The sequence below is a fragment of the Pongo pygmaeus genome, chromosome 19 (genome assembly GCF_028885625.2).
Source record: "Pongo pygmaeus isolate AG05252 chromosome 19, NHGRI_mPonPyg2-v2.0_pri, whole genome shotgun sequence".
In the NCBI taxonomy this organism is placed as follows: domain Eukaryota; kingdom Metazoa; phylum Chordata; class Mammalia; order Primates; family Hominidae; genus Pongo; species Pongo pygmaeus.
The window spans coordinates 82,927,854-82,947,019 of record NC_072392.2 but is presented as its reverse complement, the minus strand read 5'-3'; the positions used below and the strand labels follow the sequence as shown (position 1 = coordinate 82,947,019).

Here is a 19,166-nt window from a genome sequence, read left to right as displayed (position 1 = left end):
ACCTGCTTAAAAAAATCATTACCAGTATATCGATTTTCTTTTTATTTGTGTGATAGTCTCAGTCTGCTGCCCAGGATGGAATGCAGTGGTGCTGGAATGCAGTGGTGTGATCACGGCTCACTGCAGCCTTGACCTCCATGGGCTCAGGTGATCCTCCTATCTCAGCCTCCTGAGTAGCTGGGCCTATAGGTGCACGCCACCACTCCTGGCTAATGTTTTGTAGATAAGGGATTTTGCCATGTTGCTCAGGCTGGTTTCATACTCCTGGGCTCAAGCGACTCCTCTGCCTTGGCTTCCCAAAGTGCTAGGATTACAGGCATGAGTCACCATGCCCAGCCCTTGAATGGTTTTAAAGTGTTATTCTTGTCTGAATATTTGTTTTAAACAACAGGATTTAACCTTACAGGAAAGCCTAAATACAAACCTCTGCACGTTAACCCTATATACATTTTTCTATGCTGTCACTTACATTTTGAATTTACTGCTTTCAACTTCAAAACCAGCAGTCTCCCCCAGGTCTCCCATGACGTTCTGAAATCCTAACTTCTATTACCTAATACAAGGCTACAAATTATGTTAGTTGGGTGGTTGGGAACAAAGCGTGTGCCGTAAAAATAAGGCAAATGTGAATGTGTACATTAGTTTGCTAAGTTTTTTGCCACTGTCTGCCCTCTTAAATTGTGGTAGCAGCTATTGTTCACATTGATTTCTATATGTTTGTAGTACAAGGAAGCATTTCTAAAGGACTTTGTTCATTGCTTTGCACAAAATGGCCACTTAATATTTATTGAATGAATTACTGGCGCTATCTCTGGTATTTTAATTTTTATTTATTTATGTATTTATTTTTGATATGGAGTCTCGCTCTGTCACCCAGGCTGAAGTGCAGTGGCGTGATCTCGGCTCACTGCAACCTCCTGTGTTCAAGCGATTCTCGTGCCTCAGCCTCCCTGATTGCTGGGACCACAGGCATGCGCCACCACGCCCGGCTAATTTTTTTGTATTTTTTTTAGCACAGATGGGGTTTCACCATGTTGGCCAGGCTGGTTTCAAACTCCTGACCTCAAATGATCCGCCCACCTCGGCCTCCCAAAGTGTTGGGATTACAGGCATGAGCCACTGTGCCCGGCCAATCTGTGGTATTTTTAGTGTGATGTCTAGAACTTCATATACTTTTTTGGATTACTTTTAATTGTAGGGCTGTATCCAAACTGATGAAATGCTCTCGGAGGTAACTATCTGGAGAAGTGAGTTCACTGATGTATTAAAAGAAATGACTGGCATGGAATAAGGATTAAAATATATTAATCCAAAACATTTAAAATTGCATTAGTGTTATAATAGCCTAAAGCAAAACTAACGAATCACATAAAAAATCCCCCACGCTGTTGTTCTTAGTAGTTTACATTGTGCTAGATACTTTCGCATGTATATGCATACAACTTCTATTGTTTTTAAACTTTGCATTACATATACATTCTTCCATATTATATGATCTTCATAAAAATAGTTACATGGCTGCATAAAAAACCATGCAGTTCCTAGACCATTATGCTGTTCCCTCATTCCCCTTTGTTATTAATGGAATATAGCGAAGAACATCTTCTGTACGACTATTAGTCAAGAATAGGGCCGGTGCGGTGGCGCAGGTCTGTAATCCCAGCACTTTGGGAGGCCGACGCGGGCGGATCGCTTGAGGTCAGGAGTTCGTGACCAGCCTGGGCAACATGGAGAAACCTAAATGTCTCTACTAAACATGTCTCTACTAAAAATACAAAAATTAGTGGGGCGTAGTGGTGCACACTGTGGTCCCAGCTACTCCAGAGGCTCAGGTGGGAGGATCACCTGAGCCCAGGAAGTTGAGACTGCAGTGAGCCGTGTTCACACCACTGCACTCCAGCCTGGGCGACAGAGGGAGACCCTGTCTAAAAACAAAAAAAGAAAAAATAAATTTCTAGCAGTACAGTTACAATGTCAAAGGATAAGGTACACATTTTTAAAAAACTTTTCTTTCTTTCTCCTCCTGAGATAACGAAATACATACAGTAGCGTATGAACAACTCTTCATACATTACTCTCCAAGGTTTATCTTGTTAATCCTTTAAGACGTATCAACTCCCTATCCTTGGCTGCACCTGAAAAGAGCGGTAGTCGGCAGGTAACCCGATCTCCTCCACCAGGTGAGTCCCGGATGGAGGTGTCAACTACAAGACCAGGAGCAGAGCACTCCTGGGGCTTCGCTGGAACCACCGGCGTGGGAATGCTGTCTCTTCCCTCGCCCGAAAGACGCCAAGTTCCCGGCAGGCAGCGGACTCGGTTCTAACCTTCCTCGCCCCAGCCTCTCGGAGCGCCCTGCACGCAGTGGGCGTCTAATAAAATGCAGTCGGCCCTGCTTCGACAAAAGCTCTCCCTTAAGTGGACCGGACACTAAACCCCTCCAGGTGCCACAGAGCTGCCGCGCCCGCTGCCACTTTGCTCCCTGCCTGCTCCCTCCCAACGTTCCCCGTGAGACACTCGGCGGCAGCCCACACCCTCCCTGACTGCCGGTGCCCGCCGGGGCACTCTGCTCGCCCCCGCCGGCCCCGCCCCGCCCCGCCCCGCCCCGCTCGCCCCGCCCTCCCCGGCCCCGCCTCCCGTCTCCTCCCCGCCCCCTGGAGCCGACGAGTGGCGGTGGCGGCTGCCCCAGGTCCCGGGTCCCTCAGACAAGAGGGCGGGTGGAGGAGGAAGCGGCCGAGCCCAGAGTCCTGCTCCGGCGCCGCCGAGCACCGCCCGCGTCAGCCGACCAGCCCCGTCGGCTACTGGGCCTCGCCGAGACGAGAGGAGGGAAAGGCCTCGGCGGCCGCGAGGAGGCGGCGGGGGGGCGGGCGGAGGCGGCGCGGGCGGCCGCGGCTGCCGCTTTGTTGTGCGGCCGGGCCGAGGAAGGAGAAGTGGGAGGAGGGGGGAGCTCGGCGTCCCGCTCCCTCCGCGGCTCATGGCGACGACTCTCGGCACATCCGGGACCCTCCGGCCGTGGCGGCCGCGGCGCCGGCTGCTCGGGCCCCAGCCCCGGCCGCTGTGGTGACTCCGCCGCGCCTCGCTGTCGCCCCCGTCCCCGTCCCGCCCGCCGCCCCCGCCGCCGGGGACATGTCTAACCCCGGAGGCCGGAGGAATGGGCCCGTCAAGCTGCGCCTGACAGGTGAGGGGGGGCGGCGGGCCCGGCCGGGCAGCCGCGGGGTGGGCGAGCTGGCGGGGGGTGCCTGTGGCCTTGGGAAGGGCCAGGGTCGCGATCAATGGTGAGTTGGGGGTCGGAGGAGTGGGAAGGCCTAGTTCAGGGAGAGTAATTGGAAAACGACTTGCTCCGGTTTGGATATTCTTTAAAAAGCCGAGGATGACTCGGGGCGGGGGGTGGTCTTTTGTGGAGGGGAGGATACACCGGTTCGCATCGCAGGCGGATTTCAGGTCGGAAAGTCTTGGTCAAGGAGCCAGACGCTGCCTCCCGGGGCTCGGGGAGCAGCCCCTGGGCTACCGCCCAGGTGAGATCGTGAAGGGGATGAAGAGCTCCCGTGGCGAGGATTATTGAATCCGGTTGCTGACTGCGCGCAGTAAACACTCCTTAAAGATGGAGCGCTTAACGGGAGGGTGTGCGTGTGTGTTCCCCGGTTGTTACCTTACACACCCAGTTATGCCCGCATGAAAAACCTTTACTCCCCGCCGCCGGCCACCGCTGCCGGGGCCACACACCTTAAACTCATGTCTCTCTGAGGAGAGGAGACAGGTTGACTTTTCCGGTGTGCCTGTCTGATCCGACGGCTCGGGCTTATTGTACACTGTGTCTTGGAAGTGTCTGATTGTAGGGTGGCATGTTTGGGGTTGTTCCTTTTAGGCCGCAGAACTTGTGTCTAACTTCTAACTCCAGACCTGCTTTAAAAACACACTTTTTTGTGTGGGGGGGTACATTTCTAAGTATGTGCTCATACAAACTTTCGAACAAACTTTCTGTTACTCTCCCCACCCTCCCCCTTCCTTTTTCTAAATGGAAAAGAATGTCCGGAGGGGTTGCCAGATAGAAGACTACACTTACAAAGTGTTTATGTTTCCAGGTGCATGAAATCTTTAACATTACAGGTACGTTTTGCTTACAATGCCATTTTTGGTATTCTTACATGGACATGCCACCCCCGTTTTAGGAGAACTTGTATTTGGTTTGAAAAGGAATTGGAATCACGGCGTTGTCCTACCTTCACCATTTACCCCTGATAAATTGTCCACGTTTATATTCGGGTGAGTGGTGAGAAAGATAATTTTCCGTAGAGGATTTGTGTGTGCGTGCACGTGTACAGATAAACTGTAATTATGTTTGCCCACACTAGACTTTGAGATTTATTTGGACTGATTTTGTAGTTGAATGCCTGTGTGTCACATCCCAGTCCACTGGCTGAACTTGCTAGATGAAAACTTGCAGTGAATTTGGTATTTGAGACTTTAGCTTGAATGTATGTTGGCTGCAATTTAAATAATATATTACCTTCATGACAGTTTTCCTTTCCCTAGGGAAAATTGCAGGGAATCATTAACTGAGTGGTTCTTAATGGAAAACCTGGATTGGAGGATACTTGTATTCCACCCCCTCCCCCCCATTCAGTGTCCTTATATTGGGAGGAGTCAATGGAAACCTTTATAGGGGATCTGTGTTGCTTTAGAGTTTGTCTGTTGCTGTTGCTATCTGGAGTCAGTGATTGTGGAAAGAACATGTGATCCCAGGTGTGCAGAAAGCATCAGAAATAGGCTGTTTCCATTTACTTTCCTCTGGGCTATGTAGAGAAAATGAGGGGAAAAAAAGGGTTTTTGATTTTCTGCAGATAAGGTTAGTTGAGGTTTTTAGTATGACTCAATAGATCTTAAAGTGTTTATCTGTGGTTTCCGTACTGCCTATGATACATTATAAAAATTTATAATTAAAATTTATTAAGAGGAAAGATTATGCTTATATTTTAGGGGAAGGGGGAATATCGAACTACCTTTATAGTGATTTTGTTTCAGGTTTTTCTGAGGAATTTTAAATACCCTGTGTCCTCTTAATAGTAAAAACAGTTTGAGGTACTCTGAGTTTCTTACAACTATTTGTCTCTGAATAGTTTTCTCTTAAAATTTGACAAATATTAAAAACATTGTCCTTCCTTCTTTGGTTACAGTGGAGTCTCTTCTGTTTTGCCAGGAAAGTTAACATATTTTTTTTTCCATTTTTGTTCATCATTTATAAATTAGATGGTATAGATTTTAGCAAATAGATCTCAAGAGCTGGATTCAATTAGCAGCTTTTTAGGACATAAACATTAAAGGGTTAGATGGAAAAGATTGTTTTGACTGACTGGATAAATGACAGGGCTGTGTTTGATGTGCGTCCAGGAATTGGTCTGGAGCTGGTGCCCAACTTCTCAGTCCATCTTGAGAAGCCAAATAAAATATTTAACCTAGGCCTCATTTTGTTTAAAAAAAAAAAGTTGATTCTTTGTTAAGACCTTAAGAAATGTTTGGCATACCTTTAGACTAAGTGTTTAACAGTTCATTTAGATCTGGGTTCCCTAATAGAGGAAAAAAAATCACTTAAAAAAAGACAGATCCCACAGTGAATTTATATTTGGTTTACAATACACTTAGGCTATAAGGTGTTTTAAAATTTTTGTTCTTTGCTTTAAGTTAATACCATATTAGTATTTTAAATTTATAGAGTACCTTTGATTTCAAGATGCTGTATAAACTTTAGTTACTTGATAATAACCTTATTGTGGAATTGCCCCTTTGCTGAAAGGTATAAACATTTCTTACATGGTGATGCACACACTCTCACACACACACACTCACACACTCATACACACTCTTTCTGAAGAAGAGGAAATATTTAAACCATGAGATCTCTGCCCACAATTGATATTAGACCTTTCCACATATTATTCTTAAAACCACAATCAGTGAACTGTTTGGTATTTGTCAATGCTAAGAAGGTGGGGCTAATTTAATAATTTGGTCCCAAATTTTAGATTCCTCAGGCAGTTGGGGGTTAGAATCTGATTTCATCCATCAAGCTACTACTTCTGTTCTTTAAGACACATTAACATATGATCATTGAAATGGGTTGTATGGTAACACTATCAACTTCAACTACTATTTCTATAACATTGATTACAAAATGTATAATGTCTATATCATTATACTTATATCTGATACAGGCTTTTCTTCCAATGGTTTGGATAGAAAAATATTCTTTACAGTAAAAACTTTGGGATAATTTTTTATACCATTATTGTTTCTGAAAACCAAAGGCTGGAAAAAGCAGTTTAGTGTAATTTCTAATATTTTAAATTCTTAGGTATGGAGAAGTAGAATAAGATTACTCCTCCAGAACATTTGTTTCAGACCTTTTTATACATATAATGTTCTAGTATGCTGCTTCTCATGTTATTAATTTCAAAGCCCTTGGCAATAAGGAGGTTAACGTTGTCTATAATGTAAGGAAATTTAACTTAAAAAATTTCCCTTTAGATATACTAGCGTCTTAATCTTGTTTCACTACATATTTTATTGATTCAAGGCTTTAAAAATTATAGCTTAATTCTATTTCACAGGTTTTTAAGTATTCCTGTACACCATAATTACTTCATTTATTAATTTTTTGAGTTGGAGTTTCACTCTTGACTGGAGTTGAATGGCTCGATCTTGGCCCACTGCAACCTCCACCTCCCGGGTTCAAGTGATTCTCCTGCCTCAGCCTCCCAAGTAGCTGGGATTACAGGTGCCCACCACCACGCCTGGCTGGTTTTTTTGTATTTTTAGTAGAGACGGGTTTTGCCACGTTGGCCAGGCTGGTCTCAAACTCCGGACCTCAGGTGATCCGGATCCGCCCGACTTGGCCTTCCAAAGTGCTGGGATTACAGGCGTGAGCCACGGCACCCGGCCCATAATGACTTTATATACTAGAAGTGTTAGTGATCTGAATGCCCCCAATTCGTTTTATTTTCTTGGTTTCTGAGGAGGAAGCCAATGTAGCTGAGCTCCTTCCTTTTCTCTTAAATTCTGTCTTCTAGTCCGACCCTCTTCAGGCAGGCAGTAGAACATGCCAAGGTCCTTTTTGTAGTTTGGTATTCGTAATAAAGTCTGTGTATTTTAGTCATCACTTTTACTTTTTTCTTGTTGGTTGAGCTGTTACTGTCACAACAGACTAACATCTCATTTAACATAACTCAGTTTTAAAGATAAATGAAGGGTCATGCTTAGGCATACAAGATTTTTATTTTAGCCTTCTTTTTTTGAGGCAGAATCTCATTCTGTTGCCCACACTGGAGTGCAGTGGCAACAGCGTGCAGTGAGCAATCCCGGCTCACTGCAGCCTTGACCTCCCGGCTCAGGTGATTTTCCCACCTTGGCTTCCCAACTGGCTGGGACTACAGGTCCACGCCACCGTGACTGGCTAATTTTGTTACCTTTTTTTTTTTTTTCCCAGTACAGATGGGGATTCTCCAGGTTGCCCAGGCTGGCCTTGAACTTCTGTGCTCAGGAGATCCTCCTGTCTCAGGCTTCCAAAGTGCTGGGATTACAGGTGTGAGCCACCATGCCTGGCCTATTTGAGCCTTTTTTGGTGAGAGTCTTAAATACGTAATATGTCCTCCTCTTTTCAAATAGACCATACTTAGTAGAACTTAATGTTTTATTCATGATTCAATATAATTATGAATATAAGTTATTGTTTTTTTGTAATATGTAATGTGAGGATCTCATTAGGGCCTGTAGAGAGAAGTATTTCACTCTGGCTAAATGGTGATAGGTCGTTTGTTTAACTTTGTTCTTACTAGTTTTTCTCTTTGTCTTCATTTTTGTTTACTGATGCTTTCTTTGTCTAAGAATGCTGAAGCCTTGAAATACGCCGTTGTAATCAGCATTGTTACGTGTTTCTGTATGATTGACATGTATTGAAAGTTTATGTGCCAGATGCTATGTTAAGTTCATATCTATTATCACTTTTAATTTTCATAGTAGCTCTAAGTGGTAGGAGAAACTGAAAGTTGGAGAAGTACATGTCACAACCAAAGTTGTCTAGAAAGCTTATTACAAGTTTATTAGAATTTGTGTGGAAAAATAAAATTGACATATTCTGTTCACTTCGAATTGCCCTTGCCCCTAGCAATACTTGCCCATCTTTTAAGGCTCAACTCAAAGATTACTGTTATCCCTAGAACTTTGCCTGACCTGAGTTGAACTGTCCTCTGTGACTCTAAGAAGCTCTTCTAGTACCAGACCTAACCCACTGGTAGGCGTTTATTGTTCCTATGCTTTAAGTGCCATGAAGCCAGGATCCTTGTGTGAGTATGGATTAAGACCTTTTTGGCATTTTATTTAATGAATGCTGGAGAGCTATAAATAGTTGCGAATAGTTCTGCATGTGTTCTTTATGGCTAATGCATTGAGTATGAGTGGCAAGAGGTGAGGCTCTAGACAGGGACCAACCTAGTTTGGACCTTGTTGTAGTTTGCCAAGATGTTCATTTTTTTTAAGGTGGTGGGAACCATTGCAGGATTTTAAGCTTTGATATATTTGCTGTTTAGACACAATCTGGGAGCAATATGGAGGATGGACTGGAATGGGAACCATGAAGACTGGTTTTAGGATAACTGGTTAAGCAGATTCAACAGCAACCATCGTTCAGATTTTTTTCTTGTTTGAATGTTTATTTCCAAATTTTTTATTACAAATAATTGCTGTAAACATCTTGGTGTAGGTAACTTTGATTTTTTTTTTAAGGATTTTTTTTTTAGGATGCTTCCATACAAATAGTGTTACTGAGTTCAAGTGTGTGGATATTTTTAAGGTTTCATAGTAATTTTCCTTTAGGCTACTTCTTAAAAGAGTTGGGCCTATTTAGAGCAGCAGTAAATAAAGATGTCCCTTTTTACTATTCTGTTATAAGTATAAGCTAATTGCGTTTTACATTTTTTGCTAATTTCGTGGCATGCGCCATTTAAACATTCGTGAAGCAGAATATTTACCTGTCTGTTTACTAATGATATTTATTTTCATTGACTTGTTTGGCCTTGTCCTAGTTATGTTAGAGCCTTAGTGTTTTTCTTATTGATCTACCTGAGACTTACAAATATATTAATCTGTTGTCATATTTGCTACAAACATTTCCATGGTGAATTATTTGTCTTTTAATATTGGTCATTGTTTGGACATGTAGAAATGTGTTATCTTAGGAGTCAAAATCTGTCCAACTTTTGTTTTTCCTATTCTATACTTGGAAGAACTTATTTTTCAAGAAGTTTGATAAATAAGTACATTATATTTAATGTTTTTTTAAACTGGTTTAATAAACTATTTCCCCTGCAATTGCTATTTAGCCATCTTGTCATTATTTATTAACCAATTCTTCCTTTCCACAGTGATGTAGTATCTTTTCAGTTATATTAGTTATAGAGTCAGATATAGCTCTTGTTCAGTGCCATACTGTTTTTATTATTGTAGCTTTATAATTTAGTTTAGTATTCTCACTAGGCCAGTTTTTTTTAAGAGACGGAGTCTCACTCTGTCACTCAGGCTAGAGTACAGTGGCGTGATCTTGGCTCACTGGAGCCTCTGACCCCTGGGTTCAAGTGGTTCTCCTGCCTCAACCTCCCTAGTAGCTGGGATTACAGGTGCATGCCACCACTCCCAGCTAATTTTTTTTTGGTTTTTTTTTGGGTGGAGATGGGGTTACACCATGTTGGTCAGATTGGTCTCAAACTCCTGACCTCAAGTGATCTGCCCACCTTGGCCTCCCAATTTCTTTTCGTTTGTTTGTTTTGGTAGTCTTATTTTTTTCTTCCATATAAGTATTAAACTTGTTAAGTTTAATAAGAAATTTCATTGGGGCCGGGCATGGTGGCTCACGCTTGTAATCCTTGGACTTTGGGGAGGCTGAGGAGGGTGGGTCATCTAAGGTCAGGAGTTTGAGACCAGCCTGGCCAACATGGTGAAACCCTGTCTCTACTAATAATACAAAGATTAGTTGGGCGTGGTGGCACATACTTGTAATCCTAGCTACTGGGGAGGCTGAGTCACGAGAATCGCTTGAACCTGGGAGGTGGAGGTTGCAGGCGAGATCATACCACTGCACTCCAGCCTGGGAGACAGAGTGAAACTGTGTCTCCAAAAAAAAAAAAAAAAAAAAGATATTTCATTGGGATTATCATTAGAATTGCTTTACTTTGGGAAAAGAAGTATCTAAGTTTATTTAGTTTTCTCACCCAGGAACATGCTATGTTTTTACATTTATTTAAGCTTTGGCCTATATTGTTCAGGATAGCTTTATAATTTTCTTCCTGTGTTTGAATTTAATTTCAGATAATTTATATTTGTGTGATTTACATTGTGTTTTCTAATCCTAGTTATTGCTTGTATTTGGGAATGCAGTTATATGTATTTTTGCTTGATTAGAACAATTTTGGCTGGGCGTGGTGACTCACGCCTGTTATCCCAGCACTTTGGGAGGCCAAGATGGGAGGATCACTTGAGCCCGGGAGTTCGAGACCAGCCTGGGCAACATAGTGAGACCTCATCTCTATATTTATTTATTTATTATTATTATTTTTTGATACTGAGTTTTGCTCTTGTTGCCCAGGCTGGAGTGCAATGGCACCATCTCGGCTCACTGCAACCTCTGCCTCCTGGGTTCAAATGATTCTCCTGCCTCAGTCTCCTGAGTAGCTGGGATTACAGGCATGTGCCACCACACCCGGCTAATTCTGTATTTTTAGTAGAGATGGGGTTTCTCCATGTTGGTCAGGCTGGTCTCAAACTCCTGACCTCAGGTGATCTGCTTGCCTCGGCCTCCCATAGTGCTGGGATTACAGGCATGAGCCACCGCACCCAGCTGATGGCTAGTTTTCTAGGTGTCAGTGTTTGGTACTTATTACAGTTGAATGTTAACACTTAAAATTTTTCTTTTCTCTTGGATTTCTATCCAACATATAAGTAGTTGAACAAAGTGAGAAATTTTATTTCATTAAAAATTTTTTAAATACAAGCAGTCTTCTGAACAAGAATAGTTTCAGACCGACTCTGTTTTAGAATAGCTTCTGATGGCATTGACTACCTTTTTTAAAACCACATTTGATATTATATTAAAAAGTGTCAACAGATAAGTTTGGCAGTTTGGTTTGGTTTTATACAAAAATTGATAGCAGACATAAAGTTTAAATTTTTAAATAAACCTTGATGATTCATTTTTAGGGAGGAATTACCACATGGATGATTGCAATCATGCAATGCTCTTCCCATTTCTTCCCAAAAAGTTTCTTCCCAAAACATTTTTTCTTACCTCTTTGTAGCCAGTTGTCTTCTTCAATACCCAGAACTTGTCAACCACTGATCTGTTTTCGGTCACTATAATTTTGCCTTTTCTAGGATTTTGTGTAAATGGAATCATACTGTCTGCAGTCTTTTGGGTGAGGCTTCTTTTAGCATAATGCTTTTAAGATCCATTCATGCTGGGTATCAGTACTTTGTTCCTTTTCATTCCTGAGGAATATTGCATTGTACACCAATTTGTTTATCCGTTTATAAATATCTGCAGACATTTGTTGTTTCCAGTTTTTGGCCATTACGAATAAACATTTGAGTACATGGCTCTTTGTGAACATGTTTTTCTTGCCCTTGGGTAAATGAGTGGGATTGTTGCATCATACAGAAAGTATGCATTTTAACTTTTTAAAAATCCGCTGGGCGGATTGCTTGAGCCCAGGATTTTGAGACCAGCCAGGGCAACATGGCAAAACTCCGTCTCTACAAAAAATACAGAAATTGGTCGGGTGTGGCCTGTGCCTGTAGTATCAGCTACCCGAGAAGCTGATGGAGGATTGATTGGGCCTGGGAAGTTAAGGCTGCAGTGAGCTGTGCTCACACCACTGCATTCTAGTGTGGGTGACTCTGTCTCAAAAAAAAAAAAAAAAAAAAAAAATTTTTTTTTTCAAAGTTGTACCATTTTGCATTTCTACCAGCATTGTATGAGTTTCAGTAGTTCCTCATCCTAGTCAGCACTTGATACTGTCTGTCTTTGATTTTAGCCATTCTAATTGGTAGGTACAGATATTTCATTATACTTTAATTTTTACTTCCTTAATAACCTACAGTTTTAAGCACATTTTAATGGACTTATTTATTGTCCATGTAATCTTTGGTGAATATCCAAATCTTTTGTTCATGTTTTAAAATTGGATTGTTTTCTTATTGAGTTTTGAGAATTCTTTATGTATTCTGGATATGAGCTTTTTATGAGATATATACTTTGCAAATATTTTCTCCCGGACTGTAGCTCCCCCGCCGCCCCCCAAAAGGCATCCCAAAGAGAAGTTTTGAATGCTGATGAAACCTGTTTATCAGTGTTTTTCTTTTGTGGTTCATGTTTTTTGAGTCCTAAGTCTTTTTCTAACCCAGAGTTCTAAAGATTTTCTCTGTGTTTTCTTCTGCATTATTTATAATTTTAGCTCATACATTTAAACTTATTTTCAAGTTAGTTTTTTAATATGCTGTGAGAAGTAAGTGTCATGATTTTTTTTTTCATATGGATATTCTATTTTTGTAGCCCTGTTTGTTGAAAATACTTTTGTTTCCTCCATTGAATTGTCTTGGCACCTTGGTAGAAAATCAGTTGACAGGCCAGGTGCGGTCGCTCATGCCTGTTCTTTGGGAGGCTGAGGCAGGAGGCTCACATGAGGTCAGGAGTTTTAGACCTGCGTGGCCAACATGGCGAAACCCTGTCTCTACTAAAAATAAAAAATTAGCCAGGTGTGTGGCAGGCGCCTGTAATCCCAGCTACTCGGGAGGCTGAAGCAAGAGAATCACTTGAACCCAGGAGGTGGAGGTTGCGGTGAGCCGAGATTGGGCCACTGCACTCCAGCCTGGGCAACAGAGCGAGACTCTGTCTCAAAACAAACAAACAAACAAATCAGTTGACAGTATACATAGAATTCTATTTCTGGACTCTCTTGTGTTTTCTTTGTGATTCTACCCTTTAAGTTTATTCTTTTTAACACTATGCTGTCTTGATTACTATAGCTTTAAAATAAAGCAGCTTTCAAACAAATTGAGTCTTTGATTTAGGATCTTGTAGTGCTTTGGAGTGACTGTTTAATTTGTTCAGCCAATAAATATCATTTTTGATCTGTGACAGATATTATTTTTATTATGTGGTACCATGAATGGAGATATAAGAAATCAGAAAAAGCCTAGATTGGGCCCTGTAGTTTTCCTTTCAGAATTTCTATTATGAACCTTACATTTTAAAATTATTAGTCTTTTTCATCTCTTACTGATGTGATGAAAGAGGATTGCAACAACCATGACTTAATCTGTTTGCCTGTTTACCAGCTATCAGTCACCTTTTTGGAAAAAGGTGAGATATAAAGAATAAACATATCTAAAATGTGACCATAGAAAAGAAAGGAGGTGATTGGTGTGGTAAGTGTGGGTTGGATTATGAGTATTTATCGTTTTCGCTTGTATTATTATTTTTTTGACAGGGTCTCTGTCACCCAGGCTGCAGTGCAGTGGCACAGTCAGAGCTCACTGCAATCTTGAACTGGGCTCAAGTGATCCTCCCACCTCAGCCTTCTGAATAGCTGGGTCTACAAACATGCATCACCGTGCCTAGCTAATTTTTTAATTTTTTTTATTTTTTGTAGACATGAGGCCTCACTGTATTGCCCAGGCTGGTCTTGAACTCCTGGCCTCAAGTGATCCCCTGCCTTGGCCTTCCAAAGTGCTGGGATTACAGGCCTGAGCCATTGCTGCGCCTGGCCTGTTTTTGCTTGCATTATTTTATGTGTATATTTTTTCTTTTCTTTTTTTTTTTCTGAGGTAGAGCCTCGCTCTGTCGCCCAGGCTGGAGTGCAGTGGCACGATCTCGGCTTACTGCACCCTCCACCTCCTGGGTTCAAGCAATTCTTCCGCCTCGGCCTCTGGAGTAGTGGGGACTACAGGTGCGCGCCACCATGCCCGTGTAATTTTTATATTTTTAGTAGAGACAGGGTTTCACCATGTTGCCAGGCTGGTCTTGAACTCCTGACCTCAAATGATCCACCCACCTCAGCCTCCCAAAGTGCGGGATTACAGGCGTGAGCCACCGCGCCCAGCTTTATGTGTATATTTTTTCTACAAGGCAAAAGAAAGGAAGAAACTTACTTTTATTAAAATGTAAGCATATATATATATATATATATACACACAAAAATATATATATTTCTGAGACAGCCTTGCTATGTCGCCCAGGCTGGAGTGCAATGGCGCGATCTCAGCTCACTGCAACCTCCGCCTCCTGGGTTCAAGTGATTCTCCTGCTTCACCCTCCCAAGTAGCTGAGATTACAGACACCCACCACCATGTATTTTTAGTAGAGACGGGGTTTCGCTGTGTTGGCCAGGCTGTTCTTGAATTCCTGACCTCAGGTGATCAGCCCACCTCGACCTCCCAAAGTGCTGGGATTACAGGCATGAGCCGCTGCGCCCAGCCAGCAGATTTTTTTTTTTTTAACCACCGTGCATTCCTAGGCACTGTCACAAAGCAGAAATCCATAATGTAGATCTCATTTTGTATGTAAGATATACTTGGTAATTTTGTTTTTTTGAGACACAGTCTCACTCTATTGCCCAGCCTGGAGTGCAGTGGCATGATCTCCGCTCACTGCAACCTCAGCCTCCCAGGTTCAAGCAGTTCTCCTGCCTCAGCCTCCCCAGTAGCTGGGATTACAGGTGCCTGCCACTACACCCAGCTAGTTTTGTATTTTTAGTAGAGATGAGGTTTCACCATGTTGGTCAGGCTGGTCATGAACTCCTGACCTCAAGTGATCCGCCTACCTCGGCCTCCCAAAGTGCTGGGATTACAGGCATGAGCCACCGTGCCTGGTCATTTTATGAGAGGTCATTTTATGAGAGGTAGTCAGAATGTTGTGGAGAGTATAGAATTGGAGGCAGAAAATGTGAGTTCATATCCTAGTTAAGCCACATATAAGCTTTGTGCATCTAAGCAAATCACTTATTTTCTCTGTGCTTGTGCCTTTAGTTATAAATGCGTGCTTAAAATGACAGCGTTAAAACCAGGTGTGAAAATACCAAAAAAAAAAAAACCCAAAAAACCAAAAAAACCCATGTGATGGTGTGTGCCTGTAATCCCTGCTGTCTAGGAGGCTGAGACTGGAGGATTGCTTGAGCTCAGGAGTTCGAGACCAGCCTGGGCAACATAGTGAGACATGGTCTCAAAAAAAAAAAAAGACAAGTCTTATTTATAATTAGCAATATGATGGAATAATGTACATGAAAGATACTGTTCAAGGTGTAAAGTTTTTTGTAAACATACTTTGTCATTTTTGACCACAGGTTTTGTTTTAAAGAAATTGGTGAAAACCAATTATATTTTATAAGAGCAGGTACAACATTAATAATGATTAATATATATTTAAATGATACATGTCTTTTAAAGTAAGCATTTTGGATTGAAATCCTAGCTAGGCAAGAAGAAAAAAGGCATAAATGTCTTGTATCAGCATATCATGAAGTATTCATATAATGAAATATAATTAGGTATTTATATTTCAATATTTTAATCAAATATTTTCAATATTTTATTTTTTAGATGGTGTCTCGCTCTGTCACTCAGGCTGGAGTGCAGTGGTGCAATCTCAGCTCACTGCAACTTCTGCCTCCCTGGTTTAAGCAGTTCTCCCGCCTCAGCCTTCCCAGTAGCTGGGACTACAGGCACGCACCACCACCATGCCTGGCTAATTTTTTTATTTTTAGTAGAGACAGGCTTTCACCATGTTGGCCAGGTTGTTTCTCAAACTCCTGATCTTAAGTGATACGCACGTTGCAGCCTCCCAAAATGCTGGGATTACAGGCATGACCCACTGCACCCGGCCTCAATATTTTAAATATTTAAAAATATTTTTTCATAAACCATTTTTATCTTAATATGGCAGCCATTTAACCGATTAACTGTACTTCTCTGTTCCTTCCATCCCCCAATGTTTGGTAAGAAGTAGACGATGGCTCAGGATTTTGGAGTTGGATTGTAGATGGGGGAGCTGTTTGGATGAACTCTATGACTTGATAAATTCCCCTGTAGCATGCTGGCGCTTTCAAAAGTAGCCTGTAGCATCACCTCTTGCCAGTAGATGGGGGTATTTCTGCGCACTGATAGATGTCAGGGTATGTAAAAACCTGTAAAACTGAAACCCAAAGTCTAAATGAGTGTACTTGGAATAAATGGTGTTGAAGAGTTAGAAACTGAAAATTTGACTCCAATGTGTAATGAAAAATCATACTTTAGTGTGAGCTTTCTTATGTAAACTCTTTAAATGCGACATGTTGTAGGAGTAGATAGTAGAGTTGCAAACATTAGTAATTAGTTCTGTTTTTATTTTTGTGATTTTTGTGTCAGGCTTTACATATAACTTTCTTCCTCCAGTGAAGAAGAAAACACTGATTGGTTGGTAAGATTATTCAGAATTATATGAATCTAATACCATAAATAAGGTTGATAGAGATTTTTTACAGTTGAACTTGGGGAATTTTGTAGAGAAAGAAGGATGGAAAAAAAAACTTTAAGTTAAAGAAAAGTAAAACGGCATTTGATACATTCAAAATACCATCTCTAACATAGTACTGCATACGTAGTACTTCAATAAATTGTGTGTGTGTGTGTTTTGTTTTTTGTTTTTGTTTGAAACAGGGTCTCACTCTGTCGCTCAGGCTTATGGCTCACTATAGCCTTGACCACCTGGGCTCAAGTAATCCTCCTGCCTCTGCCTCCTGAGTAGCTGAGACTATAGGTATGTGGCACCATGCTGGTGTGATTTTTAAATTTTTTGTAGAAATGGAGTCTCATTATGTTGCCCAGGCTGGTCTCAAACTCCTGACTTCAAACAGTCCTCCAGTCTTGACCTCCCAGAATGCTGGAGTTACATGTGTGAGCCATTTGTGAATTAAAGAATGATGAAATTGAAAACAGGCTTTCGTGATCTCAGGGACCTCAGTTGAAACAAATAAGATCTCTCTTTGTGATGTCATTATTGAATTAACTAACATTTATACCTTAGTAATTTCAACAACATTAAGTTATAAAGATACAGGACTGAAGTGTTCATTTGTTAATATTTGACTTGATGGATAGAACTGTTTTACCACACTCTGCAAATTTTGCTTCTTAACAAAATAAAGATCACTAACATTCACTGGAATGAAATCTGTTGCTGGATTATCATCTAAGAACAGTCACATTTAAGTAGTCTGTCAATGTTAGGAAGATAATTTAACATTTTTTTCAGAGTTCTATGGTTTTAAGATATTCTCATTTATTGTCTCATTTAATTACTATTGAGATCCTGTTTTTTTTGTTTTTTTTTCTTTTTAAGAGATAGGGTCTCACTGTGTTGCCCAGGCTGGAGTGCAGTGGCATGATCGTAGCTCACTTACAGCCTGGAACTCCTAGGCTCAAGCAGTCTTCCTGCTTCAGCCTCCTGAGTAGCTAGGACAATAGGTGCTCACCACTGTGCCTGGCTAATTAAGAAAAAAAGTTTTTAAGGACTGGGTCTCACTGTTGCCCAGGATGGTCTTGAACTCTGGGTTTCAAGCAGTCCTCTCACCTCAGCCTGCCTGGTAGCTGGAATTACAGACATGAGCCACTGTGTCTGCCAAGGTGTCTTTGTAGGTAATCTGAACCAGTGAAAGTGAAATGAGCACCTTTTATCTGACGAAATTTGTTCCCTAGATCTTTTTTTTTTTTTTAGACGGAGTCTTACTCTGTCACCCGGGCTGAAATGCAATGGCATGATCTCGGCTTACCGCAACCTCCCCCTCCTGGGTTCGAGCGATTTGCCTTCATCAGCCTCCCGAGTAACTGGGATTACAGGTGCCTGCCACCACCACGCTTGGCTAATTGTTGTATTTTTAGTAGAAACAGGGTTTCACCATGTTGGCCAGGCTAGTCTCGAGCTCCTGACCTCAGGTCCGCCCGCTTCAGACTCCCAGAGTGCTGGGATTACGGGCGTGAGCCACTGTACCCGGCCTCTATTCCAGTTCTTTAGAAATGAGGATAGATGTACCAAAAGTTCATTGTGATAAAATTTGAAGCTTCATGTATTTTAGTTTTCTCTTTCCCAGTTTCTTCTGATTTTTTTTTTCTTTTTTTTTTAGTTTCTTCTGATTTCCAGCTTAGTTAACCCCTAATTATATTTTTTTCTAGCAAGGAAGAAGACTAAGAATAATGATGAAATACGCTCATATTTACATATTCATTCAGTAAACATTTGCTGGGAGTCTTACATGCACCAACACTGAGATGTAGGAGGATTTTAAGAAGAGGTTAAGACCTTTATCTTGCTTTCAGGGAACTTGCAGGTAACCAAACAGATAAGACTTGATGGATGAAATAACCACAGTCAGTGCTAGAGTTAATGGTGTATGCAATAAGGGTGAAATAAAATAATGAAAGCCCATAGGTATTTCTAAGGGGGCTTTCTAGATTCTACAATTGATCTGTCTTTCATATTTTCTACCTTCCACTTTACAAAGAAAGGCACATTGGCCAGACATCCCAAATAGTACATTTTGTGGTGAGAGGCCTTCCACACCACCAGAGAGACAAATCAGAATGTTGGTGAGAAGGCAGTGATATCGATGACTGGGTAGCATCTTGTCATAAGTCAGGCATATTTCACTCTGTAGTTTTCAACAAAATTGAAGGACTTGATCAAGTTTTAGCTGATCATTAAAAATAATTTTTATAGGGCCAGGAGTGGTGGCTCATGCCTGTAATCCCAGCACTTTGGGAGGCTGAAGGGATGGATCGCTTGAGCTCATGAATTCGAGACCAGCCTGGGCAACATGGTGAAACTCCATCTCTACAAAAACTACAAAAATTAGCCTGGTGTGTGGTGCATACCTGTAGTCCCAACTACTTGGGAGGCTGAGGTGGGAGGATGGCTTGAGCCCAGCAGGCAGAGGTTGCAGTGAGCCGAGATGGTGCCACTGCACTCCAGCTGGGTGATAGAGCCAGACCTTGTCTCAATTAAAAAAAAAAAAAAAAAAAAAAATTCCAGTGGCTCATGCCTGTAATCCCAGCACTTTGGGAGGCTGAGGCAGGCAGATCACTTGAGGTCAGGAGTTCAA

At 41.8% G+C, this 19,166-nt stretch overlaps 1 protein-coding gene across 3 annotated transcripts in view; it reads left to right on the top strand.

The window, feature by feature from the left end:
• The first annotated feature begins 2,951 nt into the window (after nucleotides 1–2,951).
• Nucleotides 2,952–19,166, top strand: part of SMURF2 (SMAD specific E3 ubiquitin protein ligase 2) — a 118,047-nt gene continuing 101,832 nt past the window's right edge. Inside the window, exon 1 of one of the 3 annotated variants that reach the window (XM_054458021.2) lies at nucleotides 2,952–3,175. In XM_054458021.2, coding sequence (XP_054313996.1) covers nucleotides 3,124–3,175 — 52 coding nt within the window. In that variant the 5' untranslated portion in view covers nucleotides 2,952–3,123. The remainder of the gene's footprint in view (nucleotides 3,176–19,166) is intronic. The other 2 variants (XM_054458019.2, XM_054458018.2) reach the window with 2 other exon arrangements.